This window comes from Lagenorhynchus albirostris, chromosome 12, assembly GCF_949774975.1.
Source record: "Lagenorhynchus albirostris chromosome 12, mLagAlb1.1, whole genome shotgun sequence".
Lineage (NCBI taxonomy): Eukaryota > Metazoa > Chordata > Mammalia > Artiodactyla > Delphinidae > Lagenorhynchus > Lagenorhynchus albirostris.
In genome coordinates, this window is record NC_083106.1 from 76,542,816 (window position 1) to 76,561,035 (window position 18,220).

General features: G+C 42.5%; 1 protein-coding gene across 2 annotated transcripts in view; it reads left to right on the forward strand.

Moving 5' to 3' along the window:
- IMPG1 (interphotoreceptor matrix proteoglycan 1) overlaps positions 1-15,142 on the forward strand; it is a 94,100-nt gene extending 78,958 nt beyond the window's left edge. For both annotated transcript variants that reach the window (XM_060168041.1, XM_060168042.1), the window contains 3 exons: positions 8,590-8,755; positions 13,521-13,593; positions 15,065-15,142. In XM_060168041.1, coding sequence (XP_060024024.1) covers positions 8,590-8,755; positions 13,521-13,593; positions 15,065-15,142 — 317 coding nt within the window. The remainder of the gene's footprint in view (positions 1-8,589; positions 8,756-13,520; positions 13,594-15,064) is intronic.
- Positions 15,143-18,220: the final 3,078 nt, after the last annotated feature.

The window sequence follows — 18,220 nt, forward strand, 5'->3', positions numbered from 1 at the left end:
ATACAAAAATGACTGAGCGAGAATTCTTCAACCCTCTGTCCACGATAAGACATGTGTGTTTGCCCTGGAAATGTTACTTAGAGCCTCCTATAAAGAGTTTGTGGTGGTTTTCTTGAGAATGGTGGCGAATTGAAATGAAACCCTAAGTTTCTTCATTGCGTGCCCTTTCAAGCCAGACAGAAGGCCCATTAATAACTTACTCAATTCCACAAACGTGGATTAAGCTGCAACCACGTGCATAGTACTATGCTGTGCGTTACGTATCATTGAATAGTTATTCTCACTCTAATCCTACCCTTTGGCAATAAGTCATAAGCAAAATATTTTTGGCCGGTAATAAAATAACAATAAAACAATAAACATGAACTTAAATGTAGATTTTTTTTTTTTTTTTTTTTCTGTACGCGGGCCTCTCACTGCTGTGGCCTCTCCCGTTGCGGAGCACAGGCTCTGGACGCGCAGGCTCAGCGGCCATGGCTCACGGGCGCAGCCGCTCCGCGGCATGTGGGATCTGCCCGGACCGGGGCACGAACCCGCGTTCCCTGCATCGGCAGGCGGACTGTCAACCACTGCGCCACCAGGGAAGCCCAGATTTTTTTTTTTTTAAGTTCTTTTAATCACTGAATTGCGCAACAGTTCTGGAGCCCGGCTAAAGCTCCGGATGCCTTTGTTCCAGTAGGACACCTAGAATGGGAGATTTCTATTTGAGCTGGAGGAATGTTAGTGATCACCTGCTTTCATTACCCCTTTTTTATAGAAGGGAGAAATGAGACACAAAAAGGCGAACCTGCATTCCCAAGGCCACAGATAATTGCTGAGAACCAGCTCTTCTCGCCCAGGGTGCCTTCCTGGAGGCTTCAGCATTGACAGTAGGGATGAGCAGGTTCACTCCGCGGCAGGTGCGGCCAAGCCCAGAACGTTCTCAGGACTTGGGAAAACAAGCCCGATGGGCCTGTGTGGAAGGTGAGGTTCCCCACACAAACCCCCAGAAGGGCGCCACATTTATTCAATGACTAAGTACTCAGCACCAAGCACTGAATTAAAATGACATTCACGCCTTAAGAAGGGAGCAGGCAGACGACCAGCGCTGCATGAGGATTTCCTGGGCTCTAGACCCTTTGCCTTCATGAATATTAATTTTAAACATTAATATTAATAGAAATCTTTAAAATTATATTTTATGTCTGCGGTGGTATCGAGACAGATATAATGCAGATTGGATTATATTGATTTTTTTCTTCTGATTTTAAAGAATTCAGAACACGTTCGCGAGCCCCTTAAAAGTACGGTCGGTGGGCTAGTGCGTCCTGTGCCCTGCAGATTACCATTGATCCGGATGTGTGGGGTTGTCATTCCGTGATGCCCCAAGGAAAGGAATGACACGCCCTCCTCCCCACCAACAAAGCCGGGACCGCAAAGCCTAGGTTGTTCGGGGGTTAGGGGGCCCCAGCTCCCCACTTCTCTCAGACGTGAGGCTGGGTCGCGGCTTCCTCGGAACTCCGGGGCCCTGTCTCTGCCTTTTTGAAATGGGAAAAGATCCAGGAGTTTGCACCACATGCCCCAGCCGGCCAGGCCCGATCTGCCGCGGTGATCACGGCGTCCTAAGGGCTCTATCAGCGGTCCCCCGAAGCTGATTCTGCCACCGCGCCAATTCCAGGCGGACCTCGCCTCCCTCCACCGGTGCGCTCCGCACAGCGGCTTTTAAGCAGACAAAAATCAGTTCGGGCTCTTATCATTTCATCCCCTGAATCTATTCCTACTTCTTTTGCTATTGAGCGCCATCTAGCGATCACTAGGTTTCATCGCATTAAAATGTTAAAAAACAAACAGGGAAAAAAAAAAAAAAGTCCACAGAAAAGTACTAACAGGCCCTCAGCCCCGGCCAGACCAAACGAAGCCTGAGTTCCAGCCATACTGAACTGAAATCCTGCCCCAGGACGGGACCCGATTAAAGGAGATGCCTCACTTCCGGTCTAGCACGTGAGTGTTAGGACCGCGCAAGGGAAGGGGATGGTGAAATGGTAAAGAACGATGAAGAAAAGGGCAGAAAGACAATCAATACTCAGCCCCAAGGATGCGGTACACGTGACAGGACGATCTGGGGGGAGGGGTGGGTACAATGAACCGGAGTTAGTGACAGGTGGGCCTGAGACCCTCAGAGCGCTGGCGGGAAACAAGAGTCTATTTTCAGGCATGAGTGCACTTGGGACCAGAAACAGAGGGTTGGAAAAAAGACAGTCTTGGACCATCAGGAACCTATGGATTTATAAGCTGCTTGATGACCTGGATCGTAATCTTTTTTAACTATAACTGTAAAGTGCTTTCAAGTGTCCTCTGCAGGCAGGGGGTATTCATTTAAATGCGTTTTGATCACATGATGTAGGACTGAGAGACCACCTCCCTCAGTCAGCAGCTGGGAATACTTTTCAAGACCTTTGAAATGCACACGGAAGACATGATAGAAGCAAATCCAGGGGAGAAACTGATACATAAAATGTGCATTGCACTGGAAATCTCAAAATGATCCAAGCCCCACGTGGCAGCTCCATTACCGCAAGTCGTGTTCATTGCTGTCACATTTGAACAACAGAAAGAAATGTGGAGCCACCGTCTGTCAGACTGTGCTTTCTATAAGGGAAGCTTTCTGCCTCATGAAGGAGCAGTGGCAGATGAGGGTTTTGAGCTTGCTTTAGTTAGGAGATTAAGGTTCAGAGGAAAGCCTTCCTGCACATCTGATTTGTAAACCAATGAGACTGGAGATGCTGGCGAGTTTCACCTCCCCACTGCTCTCTCCCTCGTCCCTATTCACCCCTCCAAGCCCTGAAGGGCCTCCTGGAAACCCCATATTTGAAACCACTAAAATGATGTCAAAAGCTGAACATGTTAATCTTGGGTCATACTACCTAAAATGGGCTTCAGTTTCCTTACCTGGGAAAATGAGGTCAGCACTGTCTACTCTGGAAGATTATTGTGAATATTAATGAAGACACATGTTTAAAGTGCCCAGCACAGTGCTAAACAAACAGTAACCCTCATTACATGTGCGCTCCCAGTTCATATAGATAATTGCCATTGTTCTCCTGGCGAAGCTGGAGGCTCAGGATCATGATTTCTGAGGCCAAGTCAGGGACAAGGCCTGAAATGAAATGACACCAGTGTTCTGACTATGTTTGGAAACCACGTGGGAAGCCAAGGACCAAGTGCCAGGATGAACCTGGACCTTTCCCACCTGCTGCAGACGAGGAGCTACTAACACAGTCAACTCGCTGAGTGCCCTGGGCTGCCTCTACAGAGAGATTGTCCAATTTGCTCTGCAGAAGAGCTATCCACATGGATTAAGGATAGAATATTAAGTCATTTTGCTAGCAAGCAGTTATGATAAGCCCAGAGGATGTCCCAAATCATACTAGGTGTTTGCTGGGTGTGATGCAGGCTTATAGAGAAACCTCTTGGGAGTACACACCATCAAAACAATCTATTTAAAGGGGATTTAAGTAAACCCAGGAGGCTAAGGCATCATGAGGCCCTCACTTCCGCAAATCCACACACAACCTGATAGTGACTTGAAAATATCCTTCTAGAAAATGGCAGCTAATTGTTCTCTTCCTGACCGGCTGCTGATCTCAAGTCTTGTCCTCCCTTTTTCCATGCCACACACCACATTCAGAACAGAGCATTTTAGGTTGTTGCTGCATAATGTTGAGATTATTAATCTTGACCAAATCAAGAGCAAAGTGCAGGAAGTTTAGACCAATTTGTTCTGCGCATGTCCCGGGGAGTTATGTTAAGGAAGAGGCAAATAGTTGTGTGGTCCACTCGTGAATGAGTCCATCATTCTAAGGAGAATGAAGAATGAAAAAGAAAGGAAATAACAACGTAGGGAAAGCTTTGCTTAAGAAACTTCTACTAGTTAAACTTTCATCCATCGTAGAACCATCTCTCCTTTTCTATGGCCCTGCCTCTGCAGAATCAGCCTAAAGCCCAAAGTTGTAGGTGTCCCTCAAAGAATGATATGTAAGTAAAGAGGGTCATTTTTACTTATGAAAAAACTTTTTCATACATTTTTAAGGTAATAGGAGGGGACGCAGTAAGAGTTGCCTCACAAATTAATGTAAATATTCGTCTCTTCTGTTACGATTCTAATTAACTAAGATTGCCTTTACAAACCATGGCCAACAGCTCCCCCTGGAACTCTTTCCTTCCCTGGAACCTGTCCTCACACAGTCCACGAGATGGGGGGGCCGGGGGGAAGGGGGAGGACTTGAGCGCAAACAGCCTTGATCTTGGCAACATTCAACCTCACTGAGTCTTGGCTTCCTCATTTGCAAAGTAAGCAAACTAGTGGAGAAGGTCTCCAAAATACCTTCTAGCTCTAAAATTCTGCCTCAAATGTAAGGTTTTAAATATGGATAAAATAAAAATCTAAAGCAATTAGCTGGACTGGAATTCTTAATACTAAAGAGTTTGAAGGGCCAATTTGGTATTTGTTGAATGACTGTCTTAGGACCCAGGAAGACGTACACAGCAAACCAAAACAACTAGGTGACGTGAAGTCTTATACTGTTCTGTAGGCTGGTCCCAAATAAATGACATGGGAGAAGCAAGTAATCTATAAACTAGGTGCATTTGTTTGTCAAATATAGCCGATTGATGGCCCCCAGATTTGGATAAATTCATTTCTCCAGTGTTGCCTTACTGTGTTCTGTTCAGCTTTTCTGGTACATAGACATAGACTATGCCTGGCTGGGCTGAAGGAAATATTGGTAAAACAGAAACATTGGGCTTGCCTGGTGGCGCAGTGGTTGAGAGTCCGCCTGCCGATGCAGGGAACACGGGTTCGTGCCCCGGTCCGGGAAGATTCCACATGACGCGGAGCGGCTGGGCCCGTGAGCCATGGCCGCTGAGCCTGCGCGTCCGGAGCCTGTGCTCTGCAACGGGAGAGGCCGCAACAGTGAGAGGCCCGCGTATCGCAAAAAAAACCAGAAACACTTTTTTAAACAGGAAACTCACCTGATTATCACACATTTCCTATTACTCTTCAGAGGGGTAGACTCGGTGCATTCAGTCTGCTTTCCCAGGTAAATCTATTTCTCCACTGCAGAAAGAGGGCAGTGGAGGCGCTGACTTTTCCCTCCTGGCCTTTGCTTTCAGAACTGCAGGCCTGGCTGTCAAGTTGCTGACAGCTGTTATTTATTAAACCAGGCCCTGGACATGAAACACCTGGGTTGTCAGGGTAAATCTGAGTCATTTTCTAAACAGTGACAAGGACCCCTTCGCATGGCCAGCTTTAGAACTGTGAGGCAGGGAAACCCGTTCGCATTAGCCAGGCCTGGCTGTCCATATGGACCCTCAAGTTGCAGAGAAATACAACTTTACGTAAAAACGTAACAGGTCTACTTTGCTGGGAGACCCCAAAGTATGTTTTCAAGGACCTGCTCTCGCCCTCCCTCCGCCTGGGCTGGTCTAGCCAGCCCCCTCGCTCTCATTTTCCACCACGAGGGGGCGCTAGATCGGGACAGTGAACACGAGGGTCCGTGGAATTCTCGCCCCACAAGCTGCACCCCACACACCTGCAGGGCTTCTGTGGTCAGTAAACTTGGCAAAGCGGCTGACTCCAGCCTTCACTCGGAGATGCGCAATAGATATTCGCTTATTAGTGACTCTAAGAGGTTTAAAAGTAAAAAGAGAAGGGGGTGCAGCTGGAGGGAGAGAGAGTCCAGGGGAAAGAGAGAGAAACCGGTTATGTTTATTTCATGCAGCATTTAAAAAAAACTTATTTAGCCACCAAACCTATTTTTAACATAAAACTTACTAAATCCTGCTCAGTTGGAGTTCTGCAAATGTTCCCGCTTGGGAAATACTATACCAGACGATCACGGAAGCAATCCTAATTCTGAAACTTATAAGATCTATTTACATATTTTCTAAAGCACAAGTCTGATCACAGCCCTCCCCTGCCCCCAAATCCTCCATGGCTCCCACCTGCCTGTAAGGTCCAAATTCCCTAGCACGACATTCAAGACCCACTGGAGCTTGGCCTGAACGTACCTCTCCAGTCTCAATTCCCTTCCTCCGTGTGCACGAGTCTCTGCTTTCCTCCATGCTGGGCTTCCCCTGCCCCCTCCTCACATGGCAGTTGCTTTCCCACCTCTGTGCCTCTGCTCATGCTGGGTCCAGTCGGAGTGCCTTTCCTAGTCGTTGCACATCAAATGCAACCCACTTTAGACACACAGTTCAACAGTCCCCTCCCAGATAGCTCTTCTCTAACATATCCTCATAGTGAGAGCCCTTACACTAGACAAGATACTGGGCTTCTTGTGTAGAAACATCTATGTATATGTCTTATTGTCCCCTAGGGCTCTTGAAAGAGTGGCTTCATACCCGACTGCCTGTCCTCTAGTTCCTAACACATAATCGGTGCTTATTGAAATAATCTGAAGGGTAAATGGCTGATGTGATTCAACAGGAAACCTTCCGGGCGGAAGAGAACAGTGGTCTGGGGACCAGGGGCCTGTTCTGGTTCTGCCATCAGCACGTGGAGACGTGGGCCTTTTGCTTCTCCGCCCGAGAGCTCGGTATGCTCAGCTCTAGAAAGACAGGGAAGGGGCTGGCAGGGGCCACAGGCCTTCCAGAGCTAAATTGTCTGAGATTCTCCTGATTTATACTCCACCTTACAAAGAACTTGAGGCAATCTTACAGAAATAAGAAAAGAGTGAAAGAGAACAATTGATGACAAAAGAAGAACAGAGACCTGAGGTCTATTTGAATTTTCCAAAGGAAAGAACCTCTCACATGAGGGCATTAGGGATCACAAGAGACTGAGAAAAAGAGATTTTTTTAAAATCAAGAAACCATCCTGAGTTCTCAAAACTGTCCATACAAATGACTATTTTATTACTTCTAAGGTATCTCTCATCTTAAATATATAAGATCACCAATTCATCTCTGCAGAAAATGCTTGCCTTTAAAAAACCCTAACGGGGCTTCCCGGGTGGCGCAGTGATTGAGAGTCCACCTGCTGATGCAGGGGACACGGGTTCGTGCCCCGGTCCAGGAAGATCCCACATGCTTGCATACCACAAAAAAAAATAAAATAAAAAAATAAAAAAACCTAATGAACAAAAAAAATTTTTTTGAAGTATATTTGATTTACCATGTTTTCAGGTATACAGCAAAGTGATTCAGTTATATATATGTATTTTTTTCAGATTCTTTTCCATTACAGGTTATTACAAGATACTGAATATAGTTCCCTGTGCTATATAGTAGGACCTTGTTGTTTATCTGTTTTATATATAGTAGTGTGTATCTATTAATCCCAATTCCCAGTTCATTCCTACCCACTCCTTCCCCTTTGGTAACCATAGTTTATTTTCTATGGCTGTGAGTCTATTTCTGTTTTGTAAATAAATTCATTTGTATCATTTTTTTAGATTCCACATATAAGTGGTATCATATGATATTTGTCTTTCTCTGCCTGACTTCACTTAGTATGATAATCTCTAAGTCCATCCCTGTTGCTGCAAATGGAATTATTTCATTCTTTTTATGGCTGAGTAATATTCCATTGTATATACATACCACATCTTCTTTATCCATTCATCTGTCGATGGACACTTAGGTTGCTTCCATGTCTTGGCTATTGTAAATAGTGCTGCTATGAACATAGGGGTGCATGTATCTTTTTTTTTTTTTTTTTTTTTTTTTTTTTGCGGTACGCGGGCCTCTCACCGCTGTGGCCTCTCCCGTTGCGGAGCACAGGCTCCGGACGTGCAGGCTCAGCGGCCATGGCTCACGGGCCCAGCCGCTGGAGTCAGCCGCTCTGCCAAGTTTACTGACCACAGAAGCCCTGCAGGCTCTCGGGCCCGCCCTCAAGTATCTTTTTGCATTAGAGTTTTCGTCTTTTCCAGATGTATGCCCAGGAAAAAAATTTAATTCTCTAATACAGTGGTTATCAAAATGTGCTCCCCAGGTCAGATACATCAACATCATCTGCATTAGAGAATTTTTTTAATGTTCCCTTTGTTAGTGCCTTAGAAATACAAATTTCCTGTCCTCAAACTTCCTGCATCAGAAACTGTGGGGGGGGCCCAGGAGTCTGTTTTAACAAGGCCTCTAGATGATTCTGATGCACACGAGTTTGTGCATAATTATGTTTGGAGCTAAATATGTTATCACGTGTGTCTATAAACTCATTTATCAAAGATACAGAAATGTGTGGCTCCCTTTTCTCTCCACTCTTTTCTCACTCTTGTACAACTCACTCCAAAGTGGGGTGATGGGGCTTCCCTGGTGGCGCAGTGGTTAAGAGTCCGCCTGCCGATGCAGGGGACACGGCTTCGTGCCCCGGTCTGGTAAGATCCCACATGCGGCGGAGCGGCTGGGCCCGTGAGCCATGGCCGCTGAGCCTGCGCGTCTGGAGCCTGTGCTCCGCAACGGGAGAGGCCCCAACAGTGAGAGGCCCGCGTACAGCAAAAACAAAACCAAAGTGGGGTGATGGCAAATCTATGTGGTCCCTCATCTCTGACTTCTGCAGGATCCACTGCTCAGGCGTCCCTGCACCAATAAAATCTGCCCTGTTTTTTACAGCTGATCAAGCAGACCCCTGCAAATTCCTGGCCTGTGGCGAATTTGCCCAGTGTGTGAGGAATGAGTGGACCGAGGAAGCCGAGTGTCGCTGCCGAGCGGGGTACCCTGGGCCCTGTGCCTCCGGAGAAGACTGTGACGACACCCCAGGGAAGGGAGCGCCGTGCAGGTGGGTCTAGCACCGCGACACTCAGACCCAAGAATTAGTCACTCAGGCTTCTGAGACACCCATCATTAGCATGAATTCATGCAATCCCGTAAACCCATGGTTCTCAAACTTCAGTGAACACCGGAATCTCTCAGAGAACCTGTGAAAGCACACATGGCTGGGCCCTGCGAGGCTGTTTGTGATTCGGTAGGTCTGTGCAGGGCCCAGGTACGGCTGCTGCTGGTCCCAGGACCACACTTTGAGAACCATTGGCCCTAAGCCTTTCTGCAGGATTTCATTAAAGCCAGTAAGGGAAGAAAAAAGAGGCTGCATCAGCTTTAAGACAGAGCACCACGTGACCTACTACCTTAATCCGTGTCTATGTGTCTAATATTTGAGTTTTTCCCTGGTTGCAAACACATTAGCTGTCATCATAAGAAAGCTGAAAAACATAGAAAGTGATGAGAAGGAAGACGAAAAGCCTGTATAATTCATCATGTTAACTGATGTACTTCTTTACATAGAATTTTCCAAAGCAAAATGGAATTAGACTGGCTTCTTTTAGAGTCAGCTTTTTTTACTTAGAACATTGTCCCATGTCATTAAATATTTTCTGTAGCATCATTTTTTTTTAAATTTATTTTTGGCTGTGTTGGGTCTTCGTTGCTGTGCACGGGCTTTCTCTAGTTACGGCGAGCGGGGGCTACTCTTTGTTGCGGTGCGTGGGCTTCTCATCCTGATGGCTTCTCTTGTTGCAGAGCACAGGCTCTAGGCACGCAGGTTTCAGTAGTTGTGGCACACAGGCTCAGTAGTTGTGGCTCATGGGCTTAGTTGCTCCACGGCATGTGGGATCTTCCCAGACCAGGGCTCGAACCCGTGTCCCCTGCATTGGCAGGCAGATTCTCAACCACTGAGCCAGCAGGGAAGTCCCTGTGGCATCATTTTTAATGTTTACATGGTAAGCCATTCTCTAGATATGTTATACGTTGAATCAGTCCTTCACTTCTGAAGCTCTTTAGAAGGAGGAAAAGGAAGTAAGATATAATTGGCCTTCTATTCACAAACTAGACTTTAGGGCGTAGGTTGCCTTATGAACAAACAGGGAACCCAGTGGGTCCTAATTCTTCAACAAGTCCTGTGTCACCCAGTGAAGCTCTGCCTGGGGGACCTCTGTCCTCAGAAGTCTTCTCCCGAGCCTGTCCCGAGCTTCCCCAGTCCTGAGCTTCCAATCACACACTCTTGAACATTTCCTCCGCGAGGATCACCTTGACGCACGTCTTTATTAGATCATCCTGTTTTTGTCACTGTCCTCGTATTCATTCTTGAGGCTGCTGTCCCTAATTTCCCACCAGGGGCACTTGTGGCCAGCTGCTTCCACAATCGACAAGAAACAAGAGAGACTGAGCCCTTTTCTTGATGAAACATACCCTGTTCCTTTAAAGTAGTAACATTTAAAAAAAAAAAATAAATAAATAAAGTAGTAACATTTTAAAGACCATTATCCAATAAGAGTTAAGAAGCCATATTCTGGAGTCAGACAAATTGTGATTAAAATGTTGGCTTAGCAATTTACTAATCAGGTGACGTTCAACAAATTTCCTAACTTCTCTAAACCTCCATTTTTTTCATTGGATAGTGAGACCAATAAAAAACCCCTGTTGGGTTGCTGCAGCAGGTATATGAAATTACATTTATAAAGCTTCTTAACAAATAACATAAAACACAGAGTATCCGTTCAGATAAGGGAAGATTATGATGATGCTGTCAGTTTTCTCTGAGTTAATCTCAATCCTGACAGAATTCTTTATGGAATTTGACATTCTGATTCTAAAGTTCCTCTGGAAATAAAAATGTACAAGAGAAAATCCTAAAGTACGATGGTGGGGAGGCTGCTCTATAAGATAGAAATACATAAAATAATAATATTTAAAGCACTAAGATAGACACAGACCTAGACAATAGATCAACAGAACATATAGAAGCCCCAAACAAAGCCCTATATATCAAAGAATTTATTTTAACAAGCATTTCACATCAGTAGGGAAAGTATAGACTTGTCAATAATGATTAGAGTACACCTGGCCTTCCATTTAGAAAAAGAAAATATTAGTTTCTTACCACACACAAATCAATTCAAATCAAAGATTGAAACTATGAAAATATGAAGAATTTCTTTTATATTTCTATAAATTAGGCTAAAAAAAGGCTTCCCTAAAAAGACCTCAATCCAAGAAGACATTTTCCCCATAGGGGAAAACACACCATAAATAAAATTAACAGATAACAAGGTGAGAGAAAAATATTTACAACTTATAGACAAAGGATGAACATCCGTACTAACAAGCGCTCCTACACATCAATAAAAGGTGAACATACTAATATTAAAATGAGTAAAGAATATAGAGGCAAGTTCATAGAAGAAATCCAAATGACCCGTGAAACATAGGAAAAGGTATTCAATCTCACAGTAATTAGGGAAATCTAAAAACAATGAGGATATATCATTAGCTACTCATGAGTTTGACAAGAGGTCAAAAATATCCAGTGTGGGTAACATCAGGGAAAACTAGTTCTATCAGGCATTGCTGTTGGGTGTATTAATTGGAAAAACATGTTTTCAAGAGAAATTTGTCAATATCTATAAAATTTTAAATTTGACTCAGATACTCTACTGTGTAAATAATTGTTTAGACAATTATTCCTACAAAAATCATTGCACTTTGCAATGTTCACAGTATCATTGCTTTGAATTATGAAATAATTGCACAGCCCATCAATAGGGGAACAGTTAAGTCCATAGTGTGGTGTATTATTCACTGTGGAACATGGCAGTTAAAAGCGGTAATATAGTCTACTGGAACTGCCATAGGAAAAGACCAGGATATTTCATTAAATGAGAAAAGTAAATTTCAGGATAATAGATCCTGTTTACATAATATATCAATAACAAAAATATGTACTTATAAGTATATTAGTTTTAACCGTATGGCATTGCCATGTTGCCAGTTAGAAATCATCAAATATTGACAACGTTGTATGATTCAATCTAATATGTAAGTAAAAGCATAGCAAATATGTGGAATAATAAGTATCATTAGCTATCATTCCAGTTAACAATGGAAAGGAGCAGATTTGGGGTCCAAAATTTTAATAGGGCTAATGTGTTCTCTGTGACACTATTTATAATAATGAAAATCATTTCAAACATAGGGGCCAGATTAAGTAAATGAAGATAAAAAGTGGCATGTATAAGGAGGTTTTAATAATATGGAAGTACTTGTTTTAACTACAGCAAGATCACAAGTTTGCTCTCATTGTACACCTCAGATGGGGCAGGGTAGCGGGAGGTCCATTTTTTTTGCCTCTAGAATCTATTCCTATTTCCCTTTTTGAGCCCTTTCTCCACTGGATAGTAGGAGAGGGGGAGATAAGAGAGGGAGAGCTTGGAGTTTAATATAATCCAGTCCAGTTTTTAAGAACTCCATGTGATTAATAGTGCAAGCAATCACTTTAGGCAACTCAATTCCCTTGGTATATTTAGGCTCAAAGGTCCTCTCCCATTCCCCTCTCTTCTCCTAGGTGGTATCTGGATGTATGGCAGAGCGGGGTTGGCCCTCTTTGTCTTACAAGATCCTTTGAAAAGTTTCCATTTCCATTGTCCCCTCACCTGTGATCTCTTAGTCCTGACTCCAGGTTTTTTGTTTTTTGTTTTTTTGGCTGCATTGGGTCTTCCTTCGTTGCTGCGCGGGCTTTCTCTAGTTGTGGCAAGCGGGGGCTACTCTCCGTTGCGGTGCGCGGGTTTCTCATTGCGGTGGCTTCTCTTGTTGCGGAGCACGGGCTCTAGGCACGTGGGCTCAAGAGCATGTGGCTCAGCGGCTTAGCTGCTCCTCGGCATGTGGAATCTTCCCGGACCAGGAATTGAACCGTGTCCCCTGCATTGGCAGGTGGATTTTTAACCACTGCGCCACCAGGGAAGTCCCGGCCCCTGGTATTCTTGGAGCCTCCAATTTGCCCAACCAGGGCAAGTAGGAACCCAAAATGCTACCTTAGCTGGTGGTAGGAGGAACAAGGAACTTGTTACTCAACCTCTTCAAACCACGCGTCTCTCCTCACTCTTCTGCCTTCTTCCTATCAAGCACTAGGGCCGGACAGGGTTTCCCTCCTTCCTACAATAATACGCTCCTTCCCCCTTTCCTTGATATTATAATGGACAGAATGTTGAGAGAAAGAAAGAGGTTACTGAGTTTACTGATAAGGGAACATATATCATAAAATATCTCACAAATATTACACCCATTTTATAATGTAAAGTGTGAAAAAGCAAGGTGCAAAATGTTTATACAGTATTGTCAGAAATTATATGTACATAGAAAAGTCTGGAATTGTATACATCAAATTTTAAAATAAACTTTTTAAAAAGTTTTTTTTAAACTGTATGAACAAAATATTATTGCAGAGTTGTTTTCCAGTAACCATAACTCAGAATTTGACTTTAAAAATAACTCCACTTCTTGCAAGATAAAGTTATCACTCATCTTTCCCATTGTCCATTCCTTCTGAGACCACTGCCTATGAAACAGTAAAGCCAACTGGAAGGCAAAACTCGGGGCAGAGGTGGGCTGGTGCACAAAGCATATGTCCTCCAACTCTAATGGAAGGCACCTGCAAAAATATGCTATTTTCATTTGTCCTAATAATTTTAGAACTAAAATAGTAGAAAGCCATAGTGCGCTTAATGTTGATAAGCCCAGGAAACAGGGTATCTTGTGTTTGCTTTCTTTTGCAGGTCACCAGATCAATCTAGAAACCAAGTGTATGAAACTAGTGTTAAAAAGTTCCAAAATCAGCAAAATAACAAGGTAAAATCCCATTTTTATATGTTGGTTTTAATTACTGAATATAAATTTTGAAGGAAATTAAAAACATTTCTGGGCCTGACTCTTAAATAGAGATAAGAAAAAGCAGTTTTCCTTTATTTGCCAAGCTTTTTTATTTAGTATTTTCAGAGGGAAAAAGGCATTTCCTGGTACAAAAAGTATAGAGACAGGGGCTGGCATTAACTGAAATGTGTAGACAAAACAATAAAATAACAGAAAAAATCCAAGTATTTTATAATATTCCTAACCTCTTCTTTAAAAATATACATGCAATTTATCAAATGCATTTCAACAACACTGAATTTCTCATAATGATTTATATTCCTGGAACTGAGTAATTATATATATAGACATATATATGTATATATAATATATGTATATGTAATTATCTATATACAGGTATATATATTATATATATATACATGTATATGTATATTATGTATGTATATATTCTTATAAAGTATTTTTATTTCAAATAATCAGCTAAAGGAAAAATATGAAGAAACATGATTTGTGAACAATGAGTAACCTCAAAAATTCCTAAAAGTTCATCCTCAGATAAGTGTTCCTTCCAGTGTCCTAGATGTCTCTTTCAAAATATTCGTCCATTCAATCAACTTTTTTGACTAAATTTTATTTTACAAAGGGAAATAACTTATCCAATAAGCAGGTTAAATATAGCCTACATAGAGCTTTTTAAATAACTTTTGGAAAAATACCTTCGATAACTTTTAGCCTAAAATTACCTAGTTTCAAAAATTATAACTAGTCTTGGATGGTAAAATTGGGTGGTAATCAGCCAGTGTCCACTCTACCTGAGGTCTCTCTCTATATATAGTGCTAGATGGAAACAATCATGGCAAAGTTTGCAGTTGAAACTAGTCATTACGGTCAATATACACTCCAGAAGGATACTGAGGCCATTACACCAAACGCTAACCATAAGTTCATGTGTCCAAGTGCACACAAGGAATAATGTGTGCCATTTTGACTTCCTGAAACAAAGAAAATTGAGAAGACAGAAAAGGTTCAGACTTGGGCCATAAAATGACAGTAGGACACAGGATCTGATATTAATAAAATGCCCAGGATGAAGTATACACCAACTGAATCTGGAAGTGCCAGGTAGAATTAGGAACCACATTTCAAATGAGGAAGCAGCTTAGAGTAATGATGTCTGCTATGGTTGGAAGGGAACATGTTGACTTTGATTCACAAATGATTTGCCATCCCTGCTTCAAGAGAGTGATTCAGTCTGAGAAGATTTAAGAAGAATAGTAGGTTTAAGAATTCTTAGTAGGTTGTAAAGTTAGGAATCTTTCCCACCTTTCAAAGAATATATCCTAAATGGCAAGCATATTATCTCATCTACCAGCAGAGGTAATATTGGAATGAACCATTGGTTTGACCTTGGGTGACATTTTTTAATCTCTTAAAACTATTTCTCTTCCAGGTAACCAGGAAAAGAAATTCTGAATTACTGACTGTAGGATATGAAGAATTTAACCATCAAGATTGGGAAGGAAATTAAAAACTGAAAATGTACAAATTATCATTTAACCTATCGCAAGAGAGATGGCTTGTTTCTCAAGGAAAATTATATCCACTCTGTCAAAATTCTGAAAACATAGGCAGGCATATCCACTGGTCATCGATATCCAGGCATGTAGTCAACACTGACACCCAGGACACATCACATTTCAAGTACAGAAGAGTCATGTACTTGAAGACCAATAAATTCTGGAAAAAAAGCAGCTTATTATCAAAATCAAAACCACCACCAGTAAAATGTAGTTTGGTTATTCCTCAGTGATAATCAAGGTGATAGCAAATGAGCTTTGTGTCCAGCTGCCCTTAAAATATTGTTCACAGGTCATTTACAACAAGTGCAAATTATTATTTGGGGGCAGGGGGGTGGAATATACTGGGAAATAAAGCTCTTCATATGTTAGAATGTACATAAAAGATGATTACGTATGCAGGGAGGTGCAGGATGAATGCATATAGTATGTAAATTGTGGTGAGTTTATTTAATTGTGGTGAGCTCCACACTTCAGTGTCTGTAACTCACATGCCCCTTCAGTTCTTAGGTCCACTAGTTTTATACAAATTCCTGCTTACCTGGTGGATAATTTTGTTGCCAATAATTTCTAAGTTGCTCCTCTAAAGAAAAGAACTGGGATATACATACCATAGAAAATCTTACTTTTCTTGTTACTGCATGAAGCTATTTTAAAGAAAGATACTATATTGGGGGGAAAAAAGTGAGGTTGTACTTTGTGACATAACCAATTCCTGTTTCCCACCACGGATGAACTATGTCTTCTTCCAATGTGATAGCTTCATTGAATACTCCTTGACACTCACTGCGGTGTGTACATAGGCAGACTGGCATCAAGGTATTCCAGTTCATCCAGTTTTTAATGTGCTATTTAATGAAAAACAAATTCCTCCATCTCTTTCAAATGCTCGACTATCAAATATACCTTAATTTCAATATGATAAGCACTGTATCTATAGATTTGTAATGTGTTTACTAGAATTATGATTTTAAATGAGAAAATCACTTATGTTGGCCTCCCAAATGCATAGCTTTCATCCCTATTCCCAGCCCAACTGTCCCCAGAGTGAAGAACTATGATATAAGGACTTTGTGTATGGTGATAAAGTGCCACAAAGCAAAGAATGGTGGCAAGAGGTGTACCTGCTCACTTCCGTATCCTTGGGACTCCCCAGAGGAAAACACTCTTGTTAGAGGCATGACAGCCTGTAGCATATGAGAAAAATTCCATGGAGAGAAAATGAAAATCTAATGCTATCACCTCCCCAGAATGTGCCCTCTGTCACCTACATTTCAGTTGTGCTCTAACTACTGCAGAGAATGTAGCTTTTGATGAGGAAAGAGGAGGCAAACACTTCATCTTCTGTGGGGAAGGTCCCCTTTGGAAGCAAGTGTCTCTCACTCTTTGGATTGGTCTTTTCCAACCAACCAGAGAAGAGCTGTTGAGGTTAAGATGGCCCGCATCTGCCTGCACCCAGAAGACCCATCTGGATCAGGGTAGGTTCCACACGAAGTAGCCTATATACACCAGTGGTGTTTGAAGTCCTAGGTACAAGGACTCTTCTTTGGGTCCCCAGTTTTTACATCCTTTGTCACCTCACAAACAAACTGGTAAGGGCCTGAGGAAAGGCAGCCACGATTTGGATTTTCTCTCATCTAGGCAAAGCGGCTCCTGCTTTCTCCCTGGATGGAAAACCTGTAGGAGTTTGGGGTCAAAGCTCAAGGATGCTTCAATCACCCAGGTTCCTTGCCTGTTCCTCCGCCACCAGGCACAGGGTTTCCAGGTCTGGTGACTGGACGAACTTCAGGATTCCAGCGTCTCCAATTTATTCCATTGGAAACAGGAGACAACAAGTGTAACATTTACAACTTTTTTGTTTATAACACCCTGTAACTGTATTAAAAGCACAGGAAGCAAGTTCTACATAGAAGCATTTATTATTTGTATTTCCAGTACATCAGTATTTTAGGAAAGTATCAGATACACATTTTTAGGGAACGAGGAAAATTTCAGTAACAGATGCAATTAGATGAATTTTCAAAAGTGAGAAGAAAATGGCCAACTCATAAACCTATTTGGGGTTTGAAGGTAAGAGTCTGCACAGGTACAAATTAGGATTAAAGATTCTCTTTTCGGTGTGCATTTTTCCCTGATTATCTCTTGAAAAACTTTTTGAAAAGTATATGACAACCAAACTTACTTCACATATTAGGTTAGTCGTGGGGAAGGAAGAATACATTGATTTGACCTGAACTTCACTGTACTCAAAGATCTGGTCCCGGCACGGGTAGGCTCGACCTCATCAAGTATCACCACTTCATCCCTCCGCAGGGCCTACGCACAGAATGTCTACTGGCCTTCTCCAGCGTGGCAGTGTCATTTCTGTATGCTAAGAATCGATACACCGGGCCTATCTTGGTCCAAGTTTAATAGGTCCATGGGTTTTGCTCTTACGTTACATACAATTCATTCTACAACTTAGCAAAGATCTAGGAGCGCTTGGTCACCTAAAACGCCGCACTGTTTTCAGCCTGGGGTGTAGCGTCTTCAGGGGTGCCTCCCTTTTCTTTCTCTTCCATTGACTCTTCTCTTTCCTTATTGTTACAACCTTCCCCCTTACCTGCCCTTATTCTAATTTTTAGATATCCTCTGTCCTCCCCTCCCTTATTAGTTTATATTCTGGAAGAAATAAAAATGCTCAGTAATTGTTACTGCTGGCAATGCTAAACAGACAAAGGCCATGACATCTGAAGGTGGAGAGTGACAGGAGAGCAACCCTTCATAAACCCCCAGGGGCTACTCAAAGAAGTCTGCTTGTTTTGATTCTTTGTGCTGCACATGAGTGGAGCAAAGGCATTTCTATCTCTTTCATGGCCTAGAATTACATTACCTGAGCTCTCTGGATCTCTGTTTACCTCTTCTGTAAAAGGAGTTAGGTCTACCACTAACACGGTAGTTAATTCACTGATTCATTCAACAATATTTATTCTACTGATTCAGGTACTCTTAAGGTAGTTTAGGTGAAGAAACCAAAGATCTACCTGTTT